The sequence below is a fragment of the Dama dama genome, chromosome 21 (assembly GCF_033118175.1).
Source record: "Dama dama isolate Ldn47 chromosome 21, ASM3311817v1, whole genome shotgun sequence".
NCBI classification, from domain to species: Eukaryota; Metazoa; Chordata; class Mammalia; order Artiodactyla; family Cervidae; genus Dama; species Dama dama.
In genome coordinates this window covers 21781602-21802568 of record NC_083701.1, presented here as the reverse complement: position 1 = coordinate 21802568, position 20967 = coordinate 21781602, and the positions used below count along the sequence as shown (strand labels likewise).

At 42.2% G+C, this 20967-nt stretch overlaps 1 protein-coding gene across 2 annotated transcripts; it reads left to right on the top strand.

The window, feature by feature from the left end:
* Positions 1–6328: 6328 nt before the first annotated feature.
* Positions 6329–20295, top strand: ALKAL1 (ALK and LTK ligand 1). 2 transcript variants are annotated; one of them, XM_061122808.1, is made up of 5 exons: positions 6329–6815; positions 12822–12875; positions 14357–14437; positions 15674–15753; positions 20102–20295. In XM_061122808.1, exons 1-4 carry the CDS (start codon positions 6656–6658, stop codon positions 15751–15753), a joined length of 375 nt encoding a protein of 124 aa, XP_060978791.1. In that variant the 5' UTR covers positions 6329–6655; the 3' UTR covers positions 20102–20295. The 2 variants fall into 2 exon arrangements, with proteins under 2 accessions (XP_060978791.1, XP_060978790.1); XM_061122807.1 differs by having other exon boundaries at positions 6334–6815; positions 15674–15749.
* Positions 20296–20967: the final 672 nt, after the last annotated feature.

Genomic DNA, 20967 nt, shown 5'->3' with positions numbered 1-20967 from the left:
CATGACCTGTGACTAATGTTTATTGCTTCAAGTCCAGTCTAACAGATGCTATGTTGCTTCTCCTTCAAGATCAGAGCGCTGTCTTGTAATTCATTTTGCTCTGTGTGACATTGCACATTATAAAAGTTTATTAAATGCTTTCAAATTCCAATCTTTTGGAACTTGGTTTGAGTTACTCCCAATCACTTGGATGGTTTATGTGCATGCAGCACAAGACATAAACACTTTCAGAGTTTGTAATGCTTCAAACGTTCGCCTAAGAACATCGCAATTTGTTTCTGTGTCTTTGTATCTGTGTATCTCAGCTCAAAAGTATGAACAGAGCTCACGATGATGCCCTTGCTAGAGAATTATAAATACTGTCTTTGTCCTCCCACTTTATTTAAGTATGCCACTTAGCTGATTCAGAATCATAAAAGTGACATAAAGGTGGCTCAGACTAAACACTTGTGAGAGGAGGCACACAAATTAAGCTTTCCATAATTCTGACATCATTTAGTAACATCTTTGAAGAGCCCCATGTGTTCAGAGTGGTGGCCACTTAGGACAGGACTGTCACATGTGTTTGTATGTCCTTAGAGCAGCATCTTGTGAGGTCCATTCTGTTGCCTCCTTTGATGGAGACCATTTGCGGACGATCAGGAAGCCTATATCACCCAGGAGAATCACATGTTACCAATATACTGGACAATTCTCTTCTGGCCTTGCCTTGATTTTAAGGGTATGTATGGGAACTTCCCGGAGAAGGCAATGGCACCCCACTCCAGTACTCTTGCCTGGAAAATCCCATGGACGGAGGAGCCTGGTGGGCTGCCATCTATGGGGTCGCACAGAGTCAGACACGACTGAAGTGACTTAGCAGTAGCAGTAGCATGGGGACTTCCGTGGGGGTCCAGTGGTTAAGAATCCACCTTGCAGGGGAAATGGTTTGATCTATGGTTCGGGAAGATCCCACATGCTGTGGAGCCACAGAGCGCGCGTGCCACAGCTACTGAGTTTGTGCTCTAGAGCTCAGGAGCCATGACTACTGAAGCCCACACACATCGAACCTGTGCTCTGCAACTAGGAAGCCACAGCAATGAGAAGCCCGCACACTGCAAGGAAGAGTAGTCCTTAGAGAATGCTTGTGTGGAGCAACAGAGAGTGAACGCAACAAAAAATTAATAATAATAAAAATAAAGGTATGTGTGGGCAAGGTATGTAGAGAGACCTGAGAGAAATCACAGACAGGAAGCAATTTTCCAGTCTCCCTAGACCTATACGTCTTTTCTTTATTTGGTTGCTGTGCTATGGGCTATGCTGTAAGTTGTTTTTTGTTCCAAAGGTGGTAAGAAATATGGAATACTTGCCACTCAGCAGATGGAAAAAAAGCCTGGTGTTACCTGCCTGCTCATTCTGACACTGTGATGGTAAATGAGATTGGCTGTCACATTTATCACAGGCTATGGATTCTTTGTCTTACTTTCCTGATATTTTGTATAGAGATAAGGAGGGAGGAGAAGGGGATGACAGAGGATGAGATGGTTGGATGGCGTCACCGACTCAATGGACATGAGTGTGAGTAAACTCCAGGAGTTGGTGATGGACAGGGAGGCCTGACATGCTGCAGTCCATGGGGTCACAAAGAGTCGGACACGACTGAGCAACTGAACTGAAGGATTTTGTATTGTCTGTTGTTTTACTGTAGAGTCTTTGTCCATAATGTAACTCATTAATGCCAAAGCTTGTTAATTATAAACATTGCTGAAATGGTTGATAGAAACTGCATGTTGTCACACAACTAGTTTGTTATATGAAATTTAGTCATAAATATGCCTCTTACTTATTCATTTGGTATAAATCACCTTACTGGTATTCTCCTTTTTCTCTCCCTTGTCCTGCTATATAATTGCATGAATCACAGAAAAAACTCTGAAGGGTTGGTAGATAAAAAGAAAAGTCAAAATTAAGCACACATTTGAAGAATAAGTTTAAGGAACTTATTAAAGTTACTATAGCTTTATTAAAGTTAGAGTGGAAAAAACAACTTGAACTTCTGACCTCTGAAACTTAGGTGTTTTTTTTTTTTGAAACTTAGGTTTTTGATACTCAGCTTGTGTCATCCCACCTGCCATGTTTTCTCATGTGGAACAAGATGGTTCATCTCCAGCAAAGCCTCCTGGGAAGTAGCTGAATCAGAAGAATCAGAGAATTTAAGATGTGTCAGGGCATCTTCACTGGTGCTGGAAAACAAGGATGCTCAATGCTATCAGAGGTGTCCATGGAGTGTCAAGGGGAAAGGAGACTGCTTACATACTTCCAGCTGACCATGTTGTGTTGTTTGAGCATCAGATAAGTAAATCAATAATTTTGTGAAGATTATCGTGAATTCTTAATGTTGCTCAAACAGGTAGGCAAAAGTGTGTGTGTGTGTTTGTGTGTGTGTGTGTGTTAGTCACTCAGTTGTGTCTGATTCTTTGCAACCCCATGGACTGTAGCCCACCAGGCTCCACTGTCCAAGGAATCTTCCAGGCAAGAATACTGGAGTGGATTGCCATTCCCTTCTCCAGGGAATTTTCCCAAGCCTGGGATCAAACCTGGGCCTCCTGCATTGCAGGGGCATACTTCCATCATCTTTACAGAATATGTTTGTTGCCTTTTACTCAATTCAAACTATATTTGTATTGAATGAAGTTTAGGTCAAGTCAGACAGTAAAATATTATGTAACAGTTTTGAAGTCTAGAGTATGTGTGTATAGAATTCCATTAATATAGGGCAGGAAAAAAGCTATGAAAAAAAAATTGAGTTGTATAAGAGATTATAGTTAAAAAGAGAAAGGTGAGTGTGAAATTTAATACACCTAGTTCTAGAGAGAAATGAACGCTTTTGTTTCTATAGGAAGGGGCTTGGGTCCATAAGGCTTCCTTAGTAGCTCAGCTGGTAAAGAATCTGCCTGCAATGCAGGAGACCCAGGTTCGACTCCTGGGTTGGGAAGATTTCCTAGAGAAGGATAGGCTACCCACTCCAGTATTCTGGCCTAGAGAATTCCATGGACTATATAGTCCATGGGATTGCAAAGAGTTGGACATGACTTAGCAACTTTCATTTCACTGGGTCCATAAACTCCATGACATGCTTTGTCTTGGAAGTTCTCACAGATTTTTGTGTTCCCTGATTCAAAACTGAATTGAGGTCCTGAATTTCTAACAGACAACCCTGAATCAGTAATCTCAGCTGACCTGAAGTAGGACTTCTATTCACTTTAGTCAAAAAAACAACCTTGTTATAAAAGAAGATACAAAATATATATAGAGATGATGATTTTAAGTTTGGGAAAGTGTAGTAATGAGTTTTTCAATTGTGCCTTTTACTTAATCTTTCTTTCATTTTGGCCATAGTGTATGGCTTGCTGGTGGGATCTTACTTCCCTAACTAGAGATTGAACCTGGGCCCTTGGCAGTGAAACCTCCAAGTCCTAACCACTGGACAGCTAGGGAATTCCCTAGTTGTGCCTTTTGAAATCTGTGTTTTAAAACTGTTTGAGAGCATGAATAGCCAAAACAATATAAAGAAAGGAAAACAAAATGGAAGCATCACATTTCCTGATGTGATGTAAAACTTTATTACAGAGCTATAGTCATCAGAACAGTGTGTGCTGACATAAAAACAGACACACAATCAATGAAACAGAGCCTATAAATAGAGGGTCGTTAATAATATGTGGCCAATTAATTTATGGTAAAGAGGTAAAAAAATATACACTAGGGAAAGGATGTTCTCTCCAATAAACAGTGTTTGGAAAATTGGACAGCCATGTTCAAAAAGAATGAAATTAAATTACCATCTTACACCATACACAAAAATCAATACAGAATGGATTAAAGACATGAATGTAAGATCTGGAAGCATAAAACTCCTAAAAGAAAACATAGCAAAAGAATCTCTTAATATTGGTCTTTGCAATGATTTTTTAGATTTGACACCAAAAGGAAGTGCAACAAAACAGGAAATTAAGCAAATGGGACTACATAAATATAAAAGCTCTGCACAGCAAAGGAAACCATCCCCCAAATGAAAAGGCAACCTACTGAATGGGAGAAAACACTTGCAAACTATATATCTGGTAAGGGGTTAATATCCAAAATACATTAAAAATTCACATGATTCAATACCAATGCCCCCTGCTCCCCAAACAACCTGATTTAAAAATGGGCAGAGGAACTGAATAGACATTTTCCAAAGAAGACATACAAGTGGCCAGCACATACATGAAAAGATGCTCAACATTGCTGATCATCAGGGAAAATTTTAACATCACAACCACAGTGAGAGATCATCTCACAGCTGTGAGTATGGCTGTGATAGAGTGAGTGAAAGTTGCTCAGATGTGTCTGACTCTTTGCGACCCCATGGACTACACAGTCCAAGGAATTCTCTAGGCCAGAATACTGGAGTGGGTAGCCTTTCCGTTCTCCAGGGGATCTTCCTGACCCAGGAATCGAACTGGGGTCTCCTACATTGCAGGTAGATTCTTTACCAACTGAGCTATCAGAGAAGAAAGGTAATAAATAGTGTTGATGAGGATATGAAGAAAAGGGAATCCTTGTGCACCGTTGGTTCACAGTTGGTTTAAAATAAGTGCAGCCACCATGGAAAACAGAACTACCATGTAACCCAGCAGTCTCGCTTCCAGGTACAGATACAAAAGAAATAAAGCCATATCTCAAAGAGACATCTGCACTGCCATATTCACTGCAGCATTAATCACAATAGCCAAGATCTGGGGCCTCCTAAGTGTCCATCAACAACAGATGAATGGATAAGGAAGATGAAAAAGCAGGAAGCCCTGTCATTTGTGACAACATAGATGGATCTGGAGGGCATTACGCTAAGTCAGATAAGCCAGGCAGAGAAAGACAAAATTGCATGATATCACTTATGTGTGGAATTTTTTAAAAAGTCAAACACATAAAACAGGGAGTAGAGAAGTGGTTGCCAGGGGTTGGGGGCTGGGGAGACAGGTTGGGGAAAAGGTTACAAACTTTCAGCTACAAGATGAATAAGGTTGGAGGGTGATTTTTCACTGACAAATAGGTGATGGGTTCCCTGTCTCACTGTTGGTTCTGTCTCTTCTTCCACCAGCATCATTTCACACTGTAATTTCCCCACTGTTTTCACAGTTATTCCCAACTGGTATTTCTGATTAAAATTAATTTTGGAAATATTAATACCTGTCAATGTCCCTGCACTGCTAATGTTGTCCTATTTCCCTTGAGTAGAGCTGTGAGGAGTTTATTCCCCTTCACCAGGCGCTGCCCACACCCTGTTTTTTTTCCCTAAGATCCCTTGGCCATGTGTTCCACGGTAGACTTTCTCACACTGCTGTGTTTGCTGTGAAAACACCAGATTCTTGTGCTTCTTTATAGTAAAGTGACAGGAAGCATCAGTCTTCACCTGGAACACGTGTGTGCGTGCCTACTCAGCCACTCAGTCCTGTTCAAATTTTTGCCACCCGGTGGACTGTAGCCCACCAGACTCCTCTGTCCATGGGATTTTCCAGGCAAGAATACTGGAGTGGGTTGCCCTTTGCTCCTCTAGGGGATCTTCCCCATCCAGAGATCGAGCCCGGCGGAAACACACTTTGCTTCCAAGACTTTCACTCAAAGCCACGATTTTATAGGCTCTTGTAAGGCTTGCTTTGTTTTCGCTGTATTCCGGACATTTTGGCAACACAAAGTCTAGAAAAAACACTTGAAAAAGTTGGGATTACTTTTGGGGATTTGTGAGTGACAAGATGTCTTTGTAGGACTGTTTAGCGTTACTCCTCCCCTCTTCCTTCCGCCAGTTGTGCACTTTGCATCTGAGGAGACAATAAGCAACCAACTAATTAGCCAGGGATTTCAAAACTTCTCAACATGCATAATATAAAGCAATAAAGAGGGCTAATGAAATGTCTGGAACCGCTATAATTCACGGGGCGCGCTTTGATGAGAGATGCCCATTTTATTTTAATAAGAACCGCTGGACTTAATCTTATTCTCTCTCCTGGGCATCCACCAGGGCTGGAGAGGAGCTCTTTGTCTTAAGGAGACCACCCCGGTGGACTGCGCTCCCGATCGCGCGGTTAAGTGGCGGCAAGGAGTACCATGCGGGGCCGAGGGCCCGGGGCCGGGGGCTGGGATCTGCGGTGGGCGGGAAGGAGCCGCTGTCCTCCACCCCCTCCCAACCTCGGCCACGGTCAGGGGAGTGGGCGGGGCTCCGGGCTGGGGGCGGGGCTGGGGGCGGGGCTCAAGCTCCGGGAACCCACACCTTCCAGCCTGGGAACCTCCTCTCCGCAGCCGCGCGCGGCTCCCGCGCTGCTCTTCGCTGTCCTGATCGGGAAGTTGCCGGTTCTCTCGAGCCCGGTGGGCTGGCCGCGGCGGTAAACAGAGCAGGCCTTGAGCGGGGAGTCCGGACACCCGCAGAGCCAAGGCTGGGTAGTCGGAGAGGCTGCGCGGAACCGTGAGCATCCGAGCTCTGGGACTCGCCCTGTTCCCCCCGGCAGCCCCGAGTCCTCGTCCTGCGTCCGCGCCCCGCGTCCCTCCCCAAGGCGCGCAGGTGTCGCCCGCCGTCCGTCCTCGGGGAGCGGACCCTCCGCTCGGCATCCGCCTGCTCTCCGGCCGCTCCCGCGCGCCCATGCGACCGGCGAGGCCAGGCGTCCCGGTGCGCGCGCTGCTCCTGCTGGCGCTCGTCCTGGCCCCGCGAGGGACGCAGGGGAGGCCCGGGGGCAGCAGGGGCGTGCACGTCGTGGGCGAGGAGCCGAAGCCGTCCCTTCCCGCGGCCTCTCGGAGCGCAGGTGAGCAGCCCCGCGCGAGGAGCCTGGGGCGGGGCGGGCTCCGACGGCCCCGAGCGGCGCTGGGTCGGGGCAGCCTGACAGTGCTCCGCGGAGAATAGGCGTCGCTGCCGGTACCTGGCGCTCAGGGAAAGAGGTCATGAGATTATTAGATGTACCGCAGCCGAGACTTAAGTGACCAGAAACCCATCTGTCAAAAGAACCAGCCCGAAGCTCCCCTTCCCGGTGTGGGAGGCCTTGCGGGTGCGAGCTCACAGCCCGAGGACCTGTCTTTCCGTCCCAGCGCTAGAGGCCGGAGGCCAGGTCAGCACCTACCAGGGCCTCGTGCCGGTCTCTCCAAATTTGGGGATAAAGTCAGATCACCGGCGTCTGGAGCCCCGACGCTCTTCTGCACCCCTCGGAGCTGGCGAGGGGGCTGGTTGGGGAGTGCGGGGATGCTTAGCTGAGTCCCCCTCCCCGCCCCCACGCTGCCCACGGCTCCCGAATCAGTTCTGGGCGCTCAGGATCCTGGCCGCTTAGTTGTCCAACGAGTGATGGAGTAGAAGGGGTGGATGGGGAAGGAGAAGTAGCAGCCAACGTCGGGGGACACCGAGGTGGAGACGATGGCGGGTGAACGAGCAGGAGACGTGAGAAGCCCGGGACTAGGAGGACTGACCGGGCGCTGGGGTGCAGGGCGCGCGCAGGGCAGGAAGGAGGGGGTGTGTGGGAGTGAGGGGGTGTGAGGGGGTATATGGGGGGTTGGGAAGGAGGAGGAGGAAGCCCCTCAGAGGTGTCTCTGTTTGGAGCCTGTGCGCACGTGGAGATGCCCGCCTAGGCTGGAAGCAGAGGCGCCCCTGGGGGGTGTACCCCGCTGAGAGGTCGCAGCACAGGGCGGCAGTCTTGCTGTCATTTAGCCGCTCAGCACACACCGGACGTGCTTTGATGGGTGTGGGAACACAAGGTTAACCAACATTTTTGGTTCTTGTGCTGGAGGAACTCGGGTTAGACTTGTCCACCCCGATGTCCCTGCAGTCTGGTCCTGGCTTTGTTTTGTCCTGCCCATCAATCACCCTGGTTCAAGCCAGGCTGTCTCCCTAGCGCCAGGAGTGCCCCCTGCTGGGGCCTCAGAATAGACAGTGTGCTTTCATTACCCGCATCCTGTCTTCTCCACTGTTCCACCATCACACCAACAGAATGGAGCAAAGCATCATGCCCAGAATTCTGCAGAAGAAGGGGAGCACTGGCGTCTCCTCTACTGAAATAAAGACAGGGTTGGCTGACTGAGAAGTGGGCAGTTGTGGGACTAGAGGGAGTTTGGAGGAACTTGGGACAGAGAGGGAATTGGTGTGCAGTGTGTAACAGGTGGTGCTAGTGGTAAAGAGCCCACCTGCCAATGCAGGAGACATAAGAGACAAAGGTTCGATCCCTGGGTCAGAAAGATCCCCTGGAGGAAGGCATGGCAACCCATTCCAATGTTCTTGCCTGGAGAATCCCATGGACAGAGGAGCCTGGCGGGTTACAGGCATGCATGCACGTGGGAAACAGAAGTATAAGAGGGGCTTTTTGAGAGTTTTGATAGAAAGGCTTTGCCTTTTCAAGAGGTGACAGTACATTCTTCTGCAGACTGATGGAACCAGATTTGTGTTACTGTGATTTTTGTTTGTTTGTTTGTTTTTTAGTATAAAAACTTGCTGGCATGAGGCTTACAGCAGGGATGTAAAGGCCATTTATGAACAAGTACAAATGAATTTTCTTTGTAGCACCAGACTGTTTCCTCCTGTCACAGATAAGCAGCGGTTTCTCTGGGTTTCCCAGGGAAGTCCTAACTTCTCTTGATGGCAAGACATTAAGCCCCCTGTGACCTGCCCTGTCTTCCTTTCTGGTGTTCTCACAGGTTCAGGTCGCATGGGTTGGTCCTGCTCCTCACAGACTCTGGCAGCTGCTGCCTCTGCCTTGCCGTCAGCCCCAGGAACACACTTCTCTTGCCTCTGCCTGTCAGAATTCACCTCTTCTCACAGGCCCTCTTCCTCTGTGATGTCTTTGCATTTATTTCTTTGTTAAGACAAATCGGAATCCTAAATTCTTTGCAGTATCATCAGTGAAATATTACAGATGCTGTACATTCCAAAAACATATTCTATCAAGTTCAGTTCAGTTCAGTTGCTCAGTCATGTCTGACTCTTTTTGACCCCATGGACTGCAGCATGCCAGGCTTCCCTGTCCATCACCAACTCCTGGAGCTTACTCAAACTCATGTCCATCAAGTTGGTGATGCCATCCAACCCTCTCATCCTCTGTCATCCCCTTCTCCTCCTGCTTTCAGTCTTTCCCAGGATCAGGGTCTTTTCCAATGAGTCAGTTCTTCGCATCAGGTGGCCAGAGTCCTGGAGCTTCAGCTTCAGCATCAGTCCTTCCAATGAATATTCAGGACTGATTTCCTTTAGAACTGACTGGTTGGACCTCCTTGCAGTCCAAGGGACCCTTAAGGGTCTTCTCCAACACCACAGTTCAAAAGCATCAATTCTTTGGCACTCAGCTTTCTTTATGGTCCAACTCTCATATCCATACATGACTACTGGAAAAACCATAGCTTTGACTATATGAATCTTTGTCAGCAAAGTAATGTCTCTGCTTTTTAATATGCTGTCTAGGTTTGTCATAACTTTTCTCCCAAGAAGCAAGCATCTTTTAATTTCATGGCTGTAGCCACCATCTGCAGTGATTTTGAAGCCCACAAAAATAAAGTCTGTCACTATCTCTATTGTTTCCCCATCTATTTGCCATGAAGTGATGGGACTGGATACCATGATCTTCATTTTTTGAATGTTGAGTTTTAAGCCAGCTTATTCACTCTCCTCTTTCACTTTCATCAAGATGCTCTTTAGTTCCTCTTCACTTTCTGCCATAAGGGTGGTGTCATCTGCATATCTGAGTTTATTGATATTTCTCATGGCAATCTTGATTCCAGCTTGGGCTTCATCCATTCTAGCTTTTTTCATGATGTACTCTGCATATAAGGTAAATAAGCAAGGTGACAATATACAGCCTTGATGTACTCCTTTTCCAATTTGGAACCAGTCCGTTGTTCTGTGTCCAGTTCTAACCGCTGCTTCTTGACCTGCATGCAGGTTTCTCAGGAAGCAGGTAAGATGGTCTGGTATTCCCATCTCTTGAAGAATTTTCCATAGTTTGTTGTGATGCACACAGTCAAAGGCTATAGTTACTGAAGCAGAAGTAGATGTTCTTCTGGAACTCTCTTGCTTTTTCTATGATCCAACAGATGTTGGCAATTTGATCTCTGGCTCCTCTACCTTTTCTAAATCCAGCTTGAACATCTGGAAGTTCTCGGTTCACATACTGTTGAAGCCTAGCCTAGAGAATCTTGAGCATTACTTTGCTAGGGTGTGAGATGAGTGCAGTTGTGCATGAGTTTGAATATCTTTGGCATTGCTTTTCTTTGGGATTGTAATGAAAACTGACCTTTTCGAGTCCTGTGGCCACTGCTGAATTTTTCAAATTTGCTGGCATATTGACCCTTTCACAGCATTATCTTTTAGGATTTGAAATAGCTCAGTTGGGATTCCATCCATTAAGTATTGTGGTACAATTTTAAATAATTTAAACACTAGGTATATTAAAAATCACTATATAAAAAGATACTAGGATGAGATGGTTGGATGGCATCATCAACTCAATGGATATGAGTTTGAGCAAACTTCAGGAGATAGTGAAGGACAGGGAAGCCTGGTGGGCTGAAGTCCATGGGATCACAAAGATTCGGACACTACTGAGCAACTGAAGAAACAAAGTATTAAAAATCAGGGCACCCACACATATGACACACATGTGTCCTTGGTCTGCCAGCTGTGAGGACCTGGGAGCAGTCACGCCCCAGTAGCAGCAAGTACAGCTGGAGTCCAGACTTTGGTTCTGATACCATGCTCTGTAAGAGGAACTGGGGCTCCTGGGAGAAATGACTGATGCTAACACAGGACAGGAGATGACTTGGGATGAGCTTGGAGCATCTGTTTGTACCTGAATGTAAGGAAGTGATAAAAATTCAAAACACCATCAACAACCACTCCCCCCAATGATGGTAGATTTTTACTGGAAAGAATCCTGTCTCTTATCTTCTACTAAGCACAAATGACAAATGCATTAGTTAGTAATAATATTATATCTTGTTGATTATGAAGGAACTCAGTGCTGAGTATTCAAGATGTTTTATGTCTTTTTTGGAATGTCTAGAGTACTGCTTTCAAATGTGCAAATGACTCTCCTATGAGTTCCCATTAAAGTGACTCTTAGATCCGGGCCTGAAATCCCGTATTTCTTAGCAACTCCCAGAGATCCATGGAACTGAGCTACTACTCCATATGCATTATTTTAAATACTTATATTTTCCCTCAATGATTCTCTCAGCCCTGATGTAATAAATCTAGTTCTTATTTTTGAAAGTATAATTGTTTTTATATTGAGTTGGCCAAAAAGTTAATTTGGGATTTTCCATTGGATAGTATGGGAAACCCCGAATGAACTTTTTGGCCAACCCAATATATTGGCAAAGAGAAGAATCATGGGGTTTCCCAGGTGGCACTAGTGGTAAAGAAACTGTCAGCCAATGCTGGAGACGTAAGAGATGGGGGTTTGATCCCTGCGTCAGGAAGATCGCCTGGAGGAGAGCATGGCAACCCACTCCAGTATTCTTGCCTGGAGAATCCCATGGACAGAGGAGCCTGGTGGGATACACTCCATAGCATCTCAAAGAATAGGACAGGACTGAAGTGACTTAGCAGAATAGTCATGTCATCTCTTTAAAGGAAATGGTAACTCAAGGAACTATATAACAAATATTTCAGTTCAAGTACATAAAAATGCTAGATTGAAACACACAGTAATGCCCTTTAGCACCTCAGAAGGTACTAAGGATCCACCAACATGGCTTTGTATAGAAGTGATCATGGCAGAGCAAATTATCTTTTTGGTAAGATACTAAGTTGTATGCAGGTAAAAACAATCACTAAAACACATTTTTTGTTATTTTCTAGTTGTTCCGTGTTATGATTTTTTATTATTTCACATGATCTCTGCTCATTTTTAAATAAGAAGTAGGAAAAAGAGATAAGCTTGCCAACATTATATACATAATATGCAAATCTGTTCCTTTAAAAATATATTATTGTAAACTTAAAATTGATGAGGGTGGCAGATGGTAACTGTTTTGGTTAAATAAACACTAGAAATTTTCATAAATTAGATGAATGAGATGAGAGGTTATTCAAGTTGTTCCAGGATAATTTTCATGCATTACCTAGGGATCTTTTTATTTTTAATCCATCTGTACATGGAATCTCTTATACCACTGTCATTAGCTACCAGAGGAATGAAGGATACATTCTATTCTTGCACTGTCCGGCTTGGTAGCCACTGAGTACCTATGACTGCTGAACACTTGGAGGGTGTCTGGTCCAAACTGACATGTGCTGTGAGTGGTAAATACACCTCAGATTTTGAAAGTTTAGTATAAAAAACATAGACCACCTTTTTTCATGCATGCGTACTGAGTTACTTCAGTCAGGTGTGACTCTTTTTGACCCCATGGACTGTAGTCCTCCAGGCTCCTCTGTCCATGCAATTCTCCAGTCAAGAATACTGGGGTGGGATGCCATTCCCTTCTCCAGAGAATCCTCCTGACCCAGGGATTGAACTGGCATCCCTTACATCTCCTGCATTGGCAGGTGGGTTCTTTACCACTAGTGCCCCCTGGGAAACATTGATTACATATTGAAAGGATAATATTATGGACTTACTAGGTTAAACAAAGTATTAAAATTTCACCTATTTTTTTACCTTTAAAGTATAATCAATATTTTGCATTATTAAATATTACAAAATATTTAAAATTTTAAATCACTATTTTCAAATATTTAAAATTACTGAATTGTTCTTTTGAGTTAGTGTTTCTAATGTTATTTTTAATGAAGAAGACACATTTGAGAAGTTTTAAAAGTTTTTCTTTTTTCTTTCCAGAAATATTCCCAAGAGATTTGAACTTAAAAGACAAATTCATCAAGCATTTCACAGGTAAGCACGAACTTTATCAGTGATTCAATTAAATAAAAAGACTGTATGCAGATTACTTCATGAAGCAGTGAGGATTTGAACATAAATGTCTGCGAGAGGCTCACAGTTGGGTCAGGAAGGTGGACAAATCCTATTACCTCGTATTAATGCGATATAAACCAGGTCTGGGTGAGTGATAGAAGTGTAAGCAGAGTTAGGGAGACACAGAAAGTGGATGGTTTTGCCAAAGACTACCATGAACTGCTGTCGGGGACACAATGTGTACGGTGGGCTCTAAGGATGAGTAGAGTTTTCCCTTATCAGAGAGGCATTCTGGTCAGAAGGAATCCTTTGAACATGTGGTGTGGTCTGGGGCAGGTCGTGGGCCATTTAGGCAAGAGTATGTGTGGCTGGGGGCAGAGGATGGCTGGATCAGTGGGTGGAGTCATGTGACGAGCTCTCCGTGGTACACTAGGGGTCTAGCCATGTTGCCCGGCCAGCTACACAGTGGAAGTGTTTCGCCCAGGGCAGAGCAGACTTCCTGACGGTTCATTGTCACGTGGTCAGCACATGTGGCTTCCTCTCCCACGACACTCCTGGGTTCTTCATGCAACTTGGTGAATCATTACAGTTACCCTGTGCCCCACATTCTAGCAAGTCACCTAGTCATCGTGAACTGTGCACTTGACCTTCACTCCATTCCTAGTCTTCTCCTAGTGGTGAAGAACCTGCCTGCCAATGCAGGAGATATGAGTTCCATCCCTGGGTCAGGAAGATCCACTGGAGAAGGAAATGGCAACCCACTCCAGTGTTCTTGCCTGGAGAAGCCTATGGACAGAGGAGCCTGGTGAGTTATAGTCCATGGGGTCACAAAGAGTTGGACACAACTTAGCAACTTTCTCTATTGGCACTCTGGGCTCTCCTTCTACCACTTCCATAAAAGCAGACTCCAGACACAGGGATGAATTTTGGTGTGGACTATCTTGGTTTGTGGGCAAAGATAAGGGAAGTCTCAATGCCCTGTCCACTTTACAGTAGGCCTTGTCGCTTATAAGACACAAATCACTCTAAGTAGAAAGTGGAATAAATGTCCCTGCATAGAAACTTCATTCCTGTTAAATACAAAACTGAAGAGCATAAAGTAGAAACCAGAGATACTTGTGTTTTCATTCTTCACATCCTCTTAATTTGCTCTCTGCAAATTGTTTTCCTCTCCTGTCTAGAGCTTTTCTCTCTTAATTATTCTGAAGAATTTTTGTGAAATTGAAGGTTCTTTTATGTGAGTTGTAGAGACTGTGGAGTGAATTTTGATTGTTTTTTACAGACACACCTCATTGCCTCCTCCAGAGTCTGGGTAGGGGGAAGACATGCTCTTAGGCAAGGTCTTTTAAGGGCATGGGAAGATGTAAACCAGGGATATCATCACTATGCAGAAAGTGCTAGGGAATTTGTTTGGAAAACACACCGACGTGCACCATAAGTGTTCTTTTCCTGTCCGATAGGGCCAGTCACGTTTTCAGCTGAGTGCAGCAAACACTTCCACAGGCTGTATCACAATACCAGGGACTGCTCGACGCCAGCTTGTAAGTAGCTTGGGTCATTTTCGTTCTTTTAAAAAATTCTTTGGGACTTCCTTGGTAGCCTAGTGGCTAAGACCCCATGCTCCCAGTGCAGGGGGTCTCGGGCTCAATCCCTTGTCGGGAAACTAGATCCTGCCCCAACTAAGACCTGGCACAGACCCCCAAGACACTATCCAACTGTAGATGCGTGTAATCTTAAACTTCAACTGTGAGTGGGAAATAATAGACGAAATATTGTAAGATGTGCTGTTTATAATCCTGATGGCACTCACACTTAACATGTGTTTGTGTGTGTGCTGTTGACACTGTCAAGGAGTGAAACCACCTTCTAATTGGGACTATTTCAGACAAATCTGAAAATAGCCAGATTTCCTTAAGGACCACAGTGTTTGTCAGGATTTAAACCTTTTATCATTTTTAAAATTCTTTGGCACAAATAAGGCAGTCTCATGTAAGTGAAAAAAAAAAAAAAATGACCATGAAGTATAAGTAAAAATTTCCTCATAAGTTTTTAAAAAAATAAATAGTTTCATATCACATCCTGTATATAACAAGTGATAGATTTTTTCCTGAATAAGGGTAACATGTATTTTAAAGGTTGTCTAATGAATTATTTTGGATACTTAAGTTACTGAACTGAGTAGCAATTCCAAGCATAGTATTTAAATGCTCTCCTTTATCTAAATCGTGATTAAGTATGGTAACTCAGTTGCCTGTTTTTTTTTTTTCAGTTGTCTGTTTTTAAATTCCTTTCTCAGTCTAAATTTACTTTTAAAAAAATGAACTTTAAACATTTTGTAGTTTTTTTAAAAACTAAATTGGTCATCTTGAGGGATATTTAATTTTACCCAGGATGTTGAGTCAGAGTTGTTGTAAGTTTTTCAAAAATGCTTGTGTTTGGTGACTAGGGAGGACAAGTCCTGTTGACATCTAGGCAGAATGATTAAGTGGTAGCTCAGCCTGGTGGAGAAACTTTGGGCTTTGGAATGAAGCTGAATACTAGCTATGAGATTCTTACCATTTTCAGGCTGTTTTCTCATCTCTACAGTGAAGACAGCAATAGCATCCAGCTGCTTACATCAGTAGGAGAATTAGTGAAAAAATCCAGTTAAGTACTTGCTCTATTAGATGCTTATTAAATTATAGCTATCATTATTAAGTACTAGTGACAATAATTTAACACTTTTCCCACATATGTAGTAACTGTACATATAATTGTCTTTTAAATGTTTTTCCTAGATTACAAAAGATGTGCTAGGTTGTTAAAAAGACTAGCAGTGAGTCCTCTGTGCTCGCAGACGGAGAAGACCTACATGTGAGTATGTATTTATCAATTTTCCTTTTTCTGTTTAACAGCTTGATTTCTTAAGAAATTTTGAACAATTAAAAAACCCCAGGAAGCTGATTTTAGCACCACCTAGTGAACTTAATCTGTGGATTTTCCACTTAGTGTTAAAGTCTGGTCTAAATGGTATATTAAATTAATAAAAAAAGTATGTCCTCAACAATGATTGAATGAATAGAAACAGCTTTTTTTAGCAGACAAGAAGAAAACAGTATATTTGCCTTTTTTTCTTTTTCTCCCCCCAGGAAGTCTGGAGGAAAAATCCTCCCATCACCAGTTTCTCTGTTGCATGAATTTTAGTGTTTTGCTGTAAGACAGCATGAGGGTTATCAGACTAAAATTTGTTATTGTATTTTCAGTACAATTTATCTTGACTGTTAAATCAGTTTTACTTGTCAGTATTCTTTCAGCAAACATTCTTACTATTATGTAAATTTAAATTTTCAGAGGAAATTAAATCAGAGAAAATTTTCAGAGTCTTTTACCTTCTTTGTCTTTTATCTCTGTGTCCTTTGGAAAAGGAGCTGCGTGGCCCTGGTGCCTCCATAGAAAGCTTAAGTTGATTTCATAGCTCATTAACCTCAGAGACCATGGGTAATAATGAAGCACCCCCATTACAGGATGGCACGCCAGTATGTTTTTGTAAAATGTGTTGGTAATCCTCATTCCAGTTTCTAAACAGAGGAGCCTTCTAGGAGGAGTGTGCACTGATTCATTCTGGTTTGAACTGTCTCCTATTTGATAAATAGGAGAGCTTCTGACTTAAGAGTATTGCCCCCTACTGGCATTTGTGTTGGGACAGTCCATCCTGCTACTGGTGAAGTTCTCTCTTTGAGAAAACTAAAGAACTAGAAATGTTTAGAGCTCATGAAATAATCTCTAAACCCAATTTAAAAAATGACCCTGTCATAAAAACTAAGTTAATAAAAAGTTCAATTCCTTAAACAGTCTTCATTTAAAAACTGAAGGCCATTCTCACTGTTAACTAAAGTAGCTGGATTGGAAAATTTTACAATTTCGACCTAAAGAATTTAGGTTAAATTTACTTGGTACTGAAATGGCAATCCTACCAAGTGACCAACGTCTCAGCTCTTTTTGACCAGGATGGTTGTACATTAAGGAAGATATCTGTATGCCCTATATTCAATCCAAGAGGACTCTAATTACTTAAAACATTCAGATCATAATTATAATAATTTTCATTTTTCCCATAAAATAAGCATTATGATTGCACACTTCTTCTATTGTCTGAATTTATGTAAGAGGGTATAGCTTGCTTAAAATATATATGTAAAGTTATATTTTCTTAGAAACATGGAAGTTTGCAACCATTGCTTTCGAAAGGATTACTATCATGTATTGTTTTACGCTTTCATAAAGATTGTGTTATACCAGAGGCTTCTGATTATCAAAGTGATAACCAGTTTTAACTGCCTGTATGTACCAGATTTGTGAACTAGTTTTAAAAAAAAAAGCAGAAACGAACTATGAATAAAATGGAGTTTGCAAACTGAAAAAAAAAAAAAGAAACAGCTTTTTTTGGCAACCTTACTGTTCCTGAGTGATTTTTATTTTTATTATTTTTTTTTCTGAGTGATTTTTTAAAATATTTCAAATTTGATGTTATTTTAGATCACATGCAAATATACATTAGATGAACAAAACTATTTAAAGGTCTACCTTTTAAAAAAACTGGTCAAAACAGATACAATAATAATTAAAAAGTAGATACAGTATAATAGAAGTAGGATCCTAAAATTTTGATTTATACAATACAGGTTAAGGTAAGAGACACAGTATTAGAAGAATAGAAGGAAAAGCAAATAATCAAACATATGATGAACATGTAGGCATTGTCTGCTCTGGTATATATTTTGCCAGAGTAAAATGGTAAGTCAGAATTTTCATTCTGGCTAAATTACCCTTGGAGCTCTAGAGCAATAAAGTATTTGTATGACCTAAATAAATCAAACGTAAATTCTAATGTTTGTTTACAATTATAGAAGCCCCACTAGGGCTTCCCTTGTGGCTTAGCTGGTAAAGAATCTGCCTACAATGAGGGAGACCTGGGTTTGATCCCTGGGTTTGGAAGATCCCTTGGAGAAGGGAATGGCTACCCACTGCAGTATTCTGACCTGGAGAATTCCATGGACTGTATAGTCCATGGGGTCGCAAAGAGTCAGACAAGACTAAGTGACTTTCACTTTCATAGAATCTATGGGAAAGACTGTAAGGTATTCATTTCTGGGCAAAGATCTTTCTAATCAATAGTTCTTTCCAGTGTAATGCAAAGTCAACATTTTGGGTGTGTGTGTGTGTTGGGGGGGGGGGGTGGTGTCAGTGTATCAGGACCACGGACAAGTCCTTTTAAAGAAACTGATTCCTCAGCTTTTGAGTCTTGGAGAAGATGCAATCTAGAAGTATTTGTGAATATCTCTATCTGGCCAGTATAACTTCAGTTTAGTCACTCAGTCGTGTCTGACTCTTTGTGACCCCATGGACTGCAGCACACCAGGCCTCTCTGTCCATCACCAACTCCCGGAGTCCACACAAACCCATGTCCATTGAGTCGGTGATGCCATCCAACCATCTCATCCTCTGTCGTCCCCTTCTCCTCCTGCCTTCAATCTTTCCCAGCATCAGGGGCTTTTCCAATGAGTCAGCTCTTCACATCAGGTGGCCAAAGTATTGGAGTTTCAGCTTTAACATCAGTCCTTCCAATGAACACCCAGGACTGATCTCCTTTAGGATGGACTGGTTGGATCTCCTTGCAGTCCAAGGAACTCTCAAGGGTCTTCTCCAGCACCACAGTTCAAAGCATCAATTCTTTGGCACTCAGCTTTCTTCACAGTCCAACTCTCACATCCATACATGACTACTGGAGAAACCATAGTCTTGACTAGACAGACCTTTGTTGGTAAAGTAATGTCTCTGCTTTTTAATATGCTGTCTAGGTTGATCATAACTTATTCTATCTCAAATAACTATATGGGGATTTACTTATCCATCTGATAGTTTTGTGGTGACCTTTACTGAGACAATTCCTACCTATTGTTGTTGGTTTTCTTATTTTAAAAGCAATGATAAATTAATAATAATAATTGGCATTCAATTCTGCATATTGAAAGTTGCTGAACTAAAAAGCTGCCCTTTTTTTAGATTAAGAAATTGAGCTAGATCATTCCAGTGTTCAATGGCAAGATACTTGAATCAGTTATTCTCAAACCTTTTGACTAATGAGTAAATCAAGAAAATTCATTAGACTCTTGGATTGTGGTGGTTCAGTCACTCAGTCATGTCTGATTCTTTGTGGCCCCATGAACTGTAGCCCACCAGGCTCCTCTGTCCATGGGATTTCCCAGCAAGAATACTGGAGTGGGTTGCCATTTCCTTCTCCAGGGAATCTTCCTGACTCAGGAAATGAAACTATATCTTCTGCAATGGCAGGCAGATTCTTTACCGCCGAGCCCCCTGGGAAGTCCCATTAGGCTCATGAAGTGACCTAAGTGAGGTCATGCTTATCTTGTTCTTTGGATTGTTCTTTAAATTAAGAAATCGAGCTAGATCATTTCAGTGTTCAATGGCAAGATACTTGAATCAGTTGATATATTTTATTCTTATGAGTAAGTTTATATAAAGTCCAAAAGGCAACATAATAACTGGAAAAGTTCTCAAAGAAACAAGTATTATAATTTAAAATATTAAATGCAAACTTACGTTCTCCTTGGACAAGATTCATATAGGACAGAGCTGATAAACAGGCCCCTTTGAAACTGCAGAGTTTGGAGATTTAGTGAGGTCTTCTGCAGATGTCATCTCTGATGGTTTGTCTGTCTACAGGGAGTTAACAAGGTGTTAGAGTATTACAGATTAATACATTTTAGGAATATTTTTGCATTATTTAGGTGATGCCAAGTTCATTTTTTGGCTGATGCAGATATCTTATTAAAACTTCAGTGGTGGAAGTCATCATTTAAACTTTCTAGGGAATTCCCTGGTTGTTCAGTGGTTAGGACGCAGTGCTTTTACTGCTGAGGGCTCTGGTTCAATCCCTGGTTGGGAAACCAAGGTCCTACAAGTCATGCAGTATGGACAAGAAACAAATTCTAAAAATAAATAAACAAATGAACTTTCTAAAAGTACTGATAAACCCCTCGCCTGCTCCACACACACTTTAATGTACACCCTCAGGGTTACACTATAAATTAAGAGTCCACAGATTCTTTAAGCAGAAGAAAATGTAGCTATATTAAAACTATGCATATATGTAAGTAGGGTAAAAACCTGGTCGTAAATAACATTTTTCTTCTTCCCTCTCACAGGCATTTCTTAAGAATGTAAATCTAATTTGAAAGAAAAATGTATCTGGGATCATACTAAACATAAAATGAGATGAAACTTCTAATTTTATGGTGTATTAAGATGAGTGAAATAAGAGACGCCTCAGAAACAGCTGGTGATCTGTGTCCAAACGTAAGACAAGATCGTCCCTGGTTTATCTTCGCGTATACAGAAATTTGAAAATGTTGAATGCAAAGTTCAATTCATATATTGCAAATAGAATATTAAAATGTATGCTATTATACTTTATTTTTGCTATATATATGTTATTTTATTATATGACTAACATTCTATATATGTATGAATTATATATTTAATTATGTAAATTATGTCTGATCATGCCAAAGAGAAATGATGTTTTGGGTATGAGTTTTCATAACACGCTTGTTGAATAATCATGTATGAAGTCCCCTTTTATAATTATAATTTAATAATATGTAATACATCTATTCAGAATTTGTTGTTTTTATTTGCATGTAAATTTTATTAAAACTGAAATATGAAAAAAATTTGTGTTGTTTTTCTTTGAATTAAAGGCCTTTGTAGGAGAGGTCATATTATTGAAATATGATGTTCTCTCTCTATATATATGTTCATATTCACTTTCTGAACTGATAACTAGGATCCTGAGACATTTTTTGAATTTGGGGCATATGGTGAAGTAAAAGTCACTCAGTCATGTCCGACTCTTTGTGACCCCATGGGCTATACAGTCCATGGAATTCTCCAGGCCAGGATATTGGAGTGGGTAGCCTTCCCCTTCTCCAGGGGCTCTTCCCAACCCGGGGATCAAACCCAGGTCTCCTGCATTGCAGGCAGATTCTTTACCAGCTGAGCCACCAGGGAA

Bases quoted from the DNA above. Each gene is read 5' to 3' on its own strand.
- ALKAL1 (XM_061122807.1), top strand. From the start codon at position 6,656: ATGCGACCGGCGAGGCCAGGCGTCCCGGTGCGCGCGCTGCTCCTGCTG. The intron at 6,816-12,821 runs GTGAGCAGCCCC...TTTTCTTTCCAG, and splicing joins CGCGGCCTCTCGGAGCGCAG to AAATATTCCCAAGAGATTTG. The intron at 12,876-14,356 runs GTAAGCACGAAC...CCTGTCCGATAG, and splicing joins ATTCATCAAGCATTTCACAG to GGCCAGTCACGTTTTCAGCT.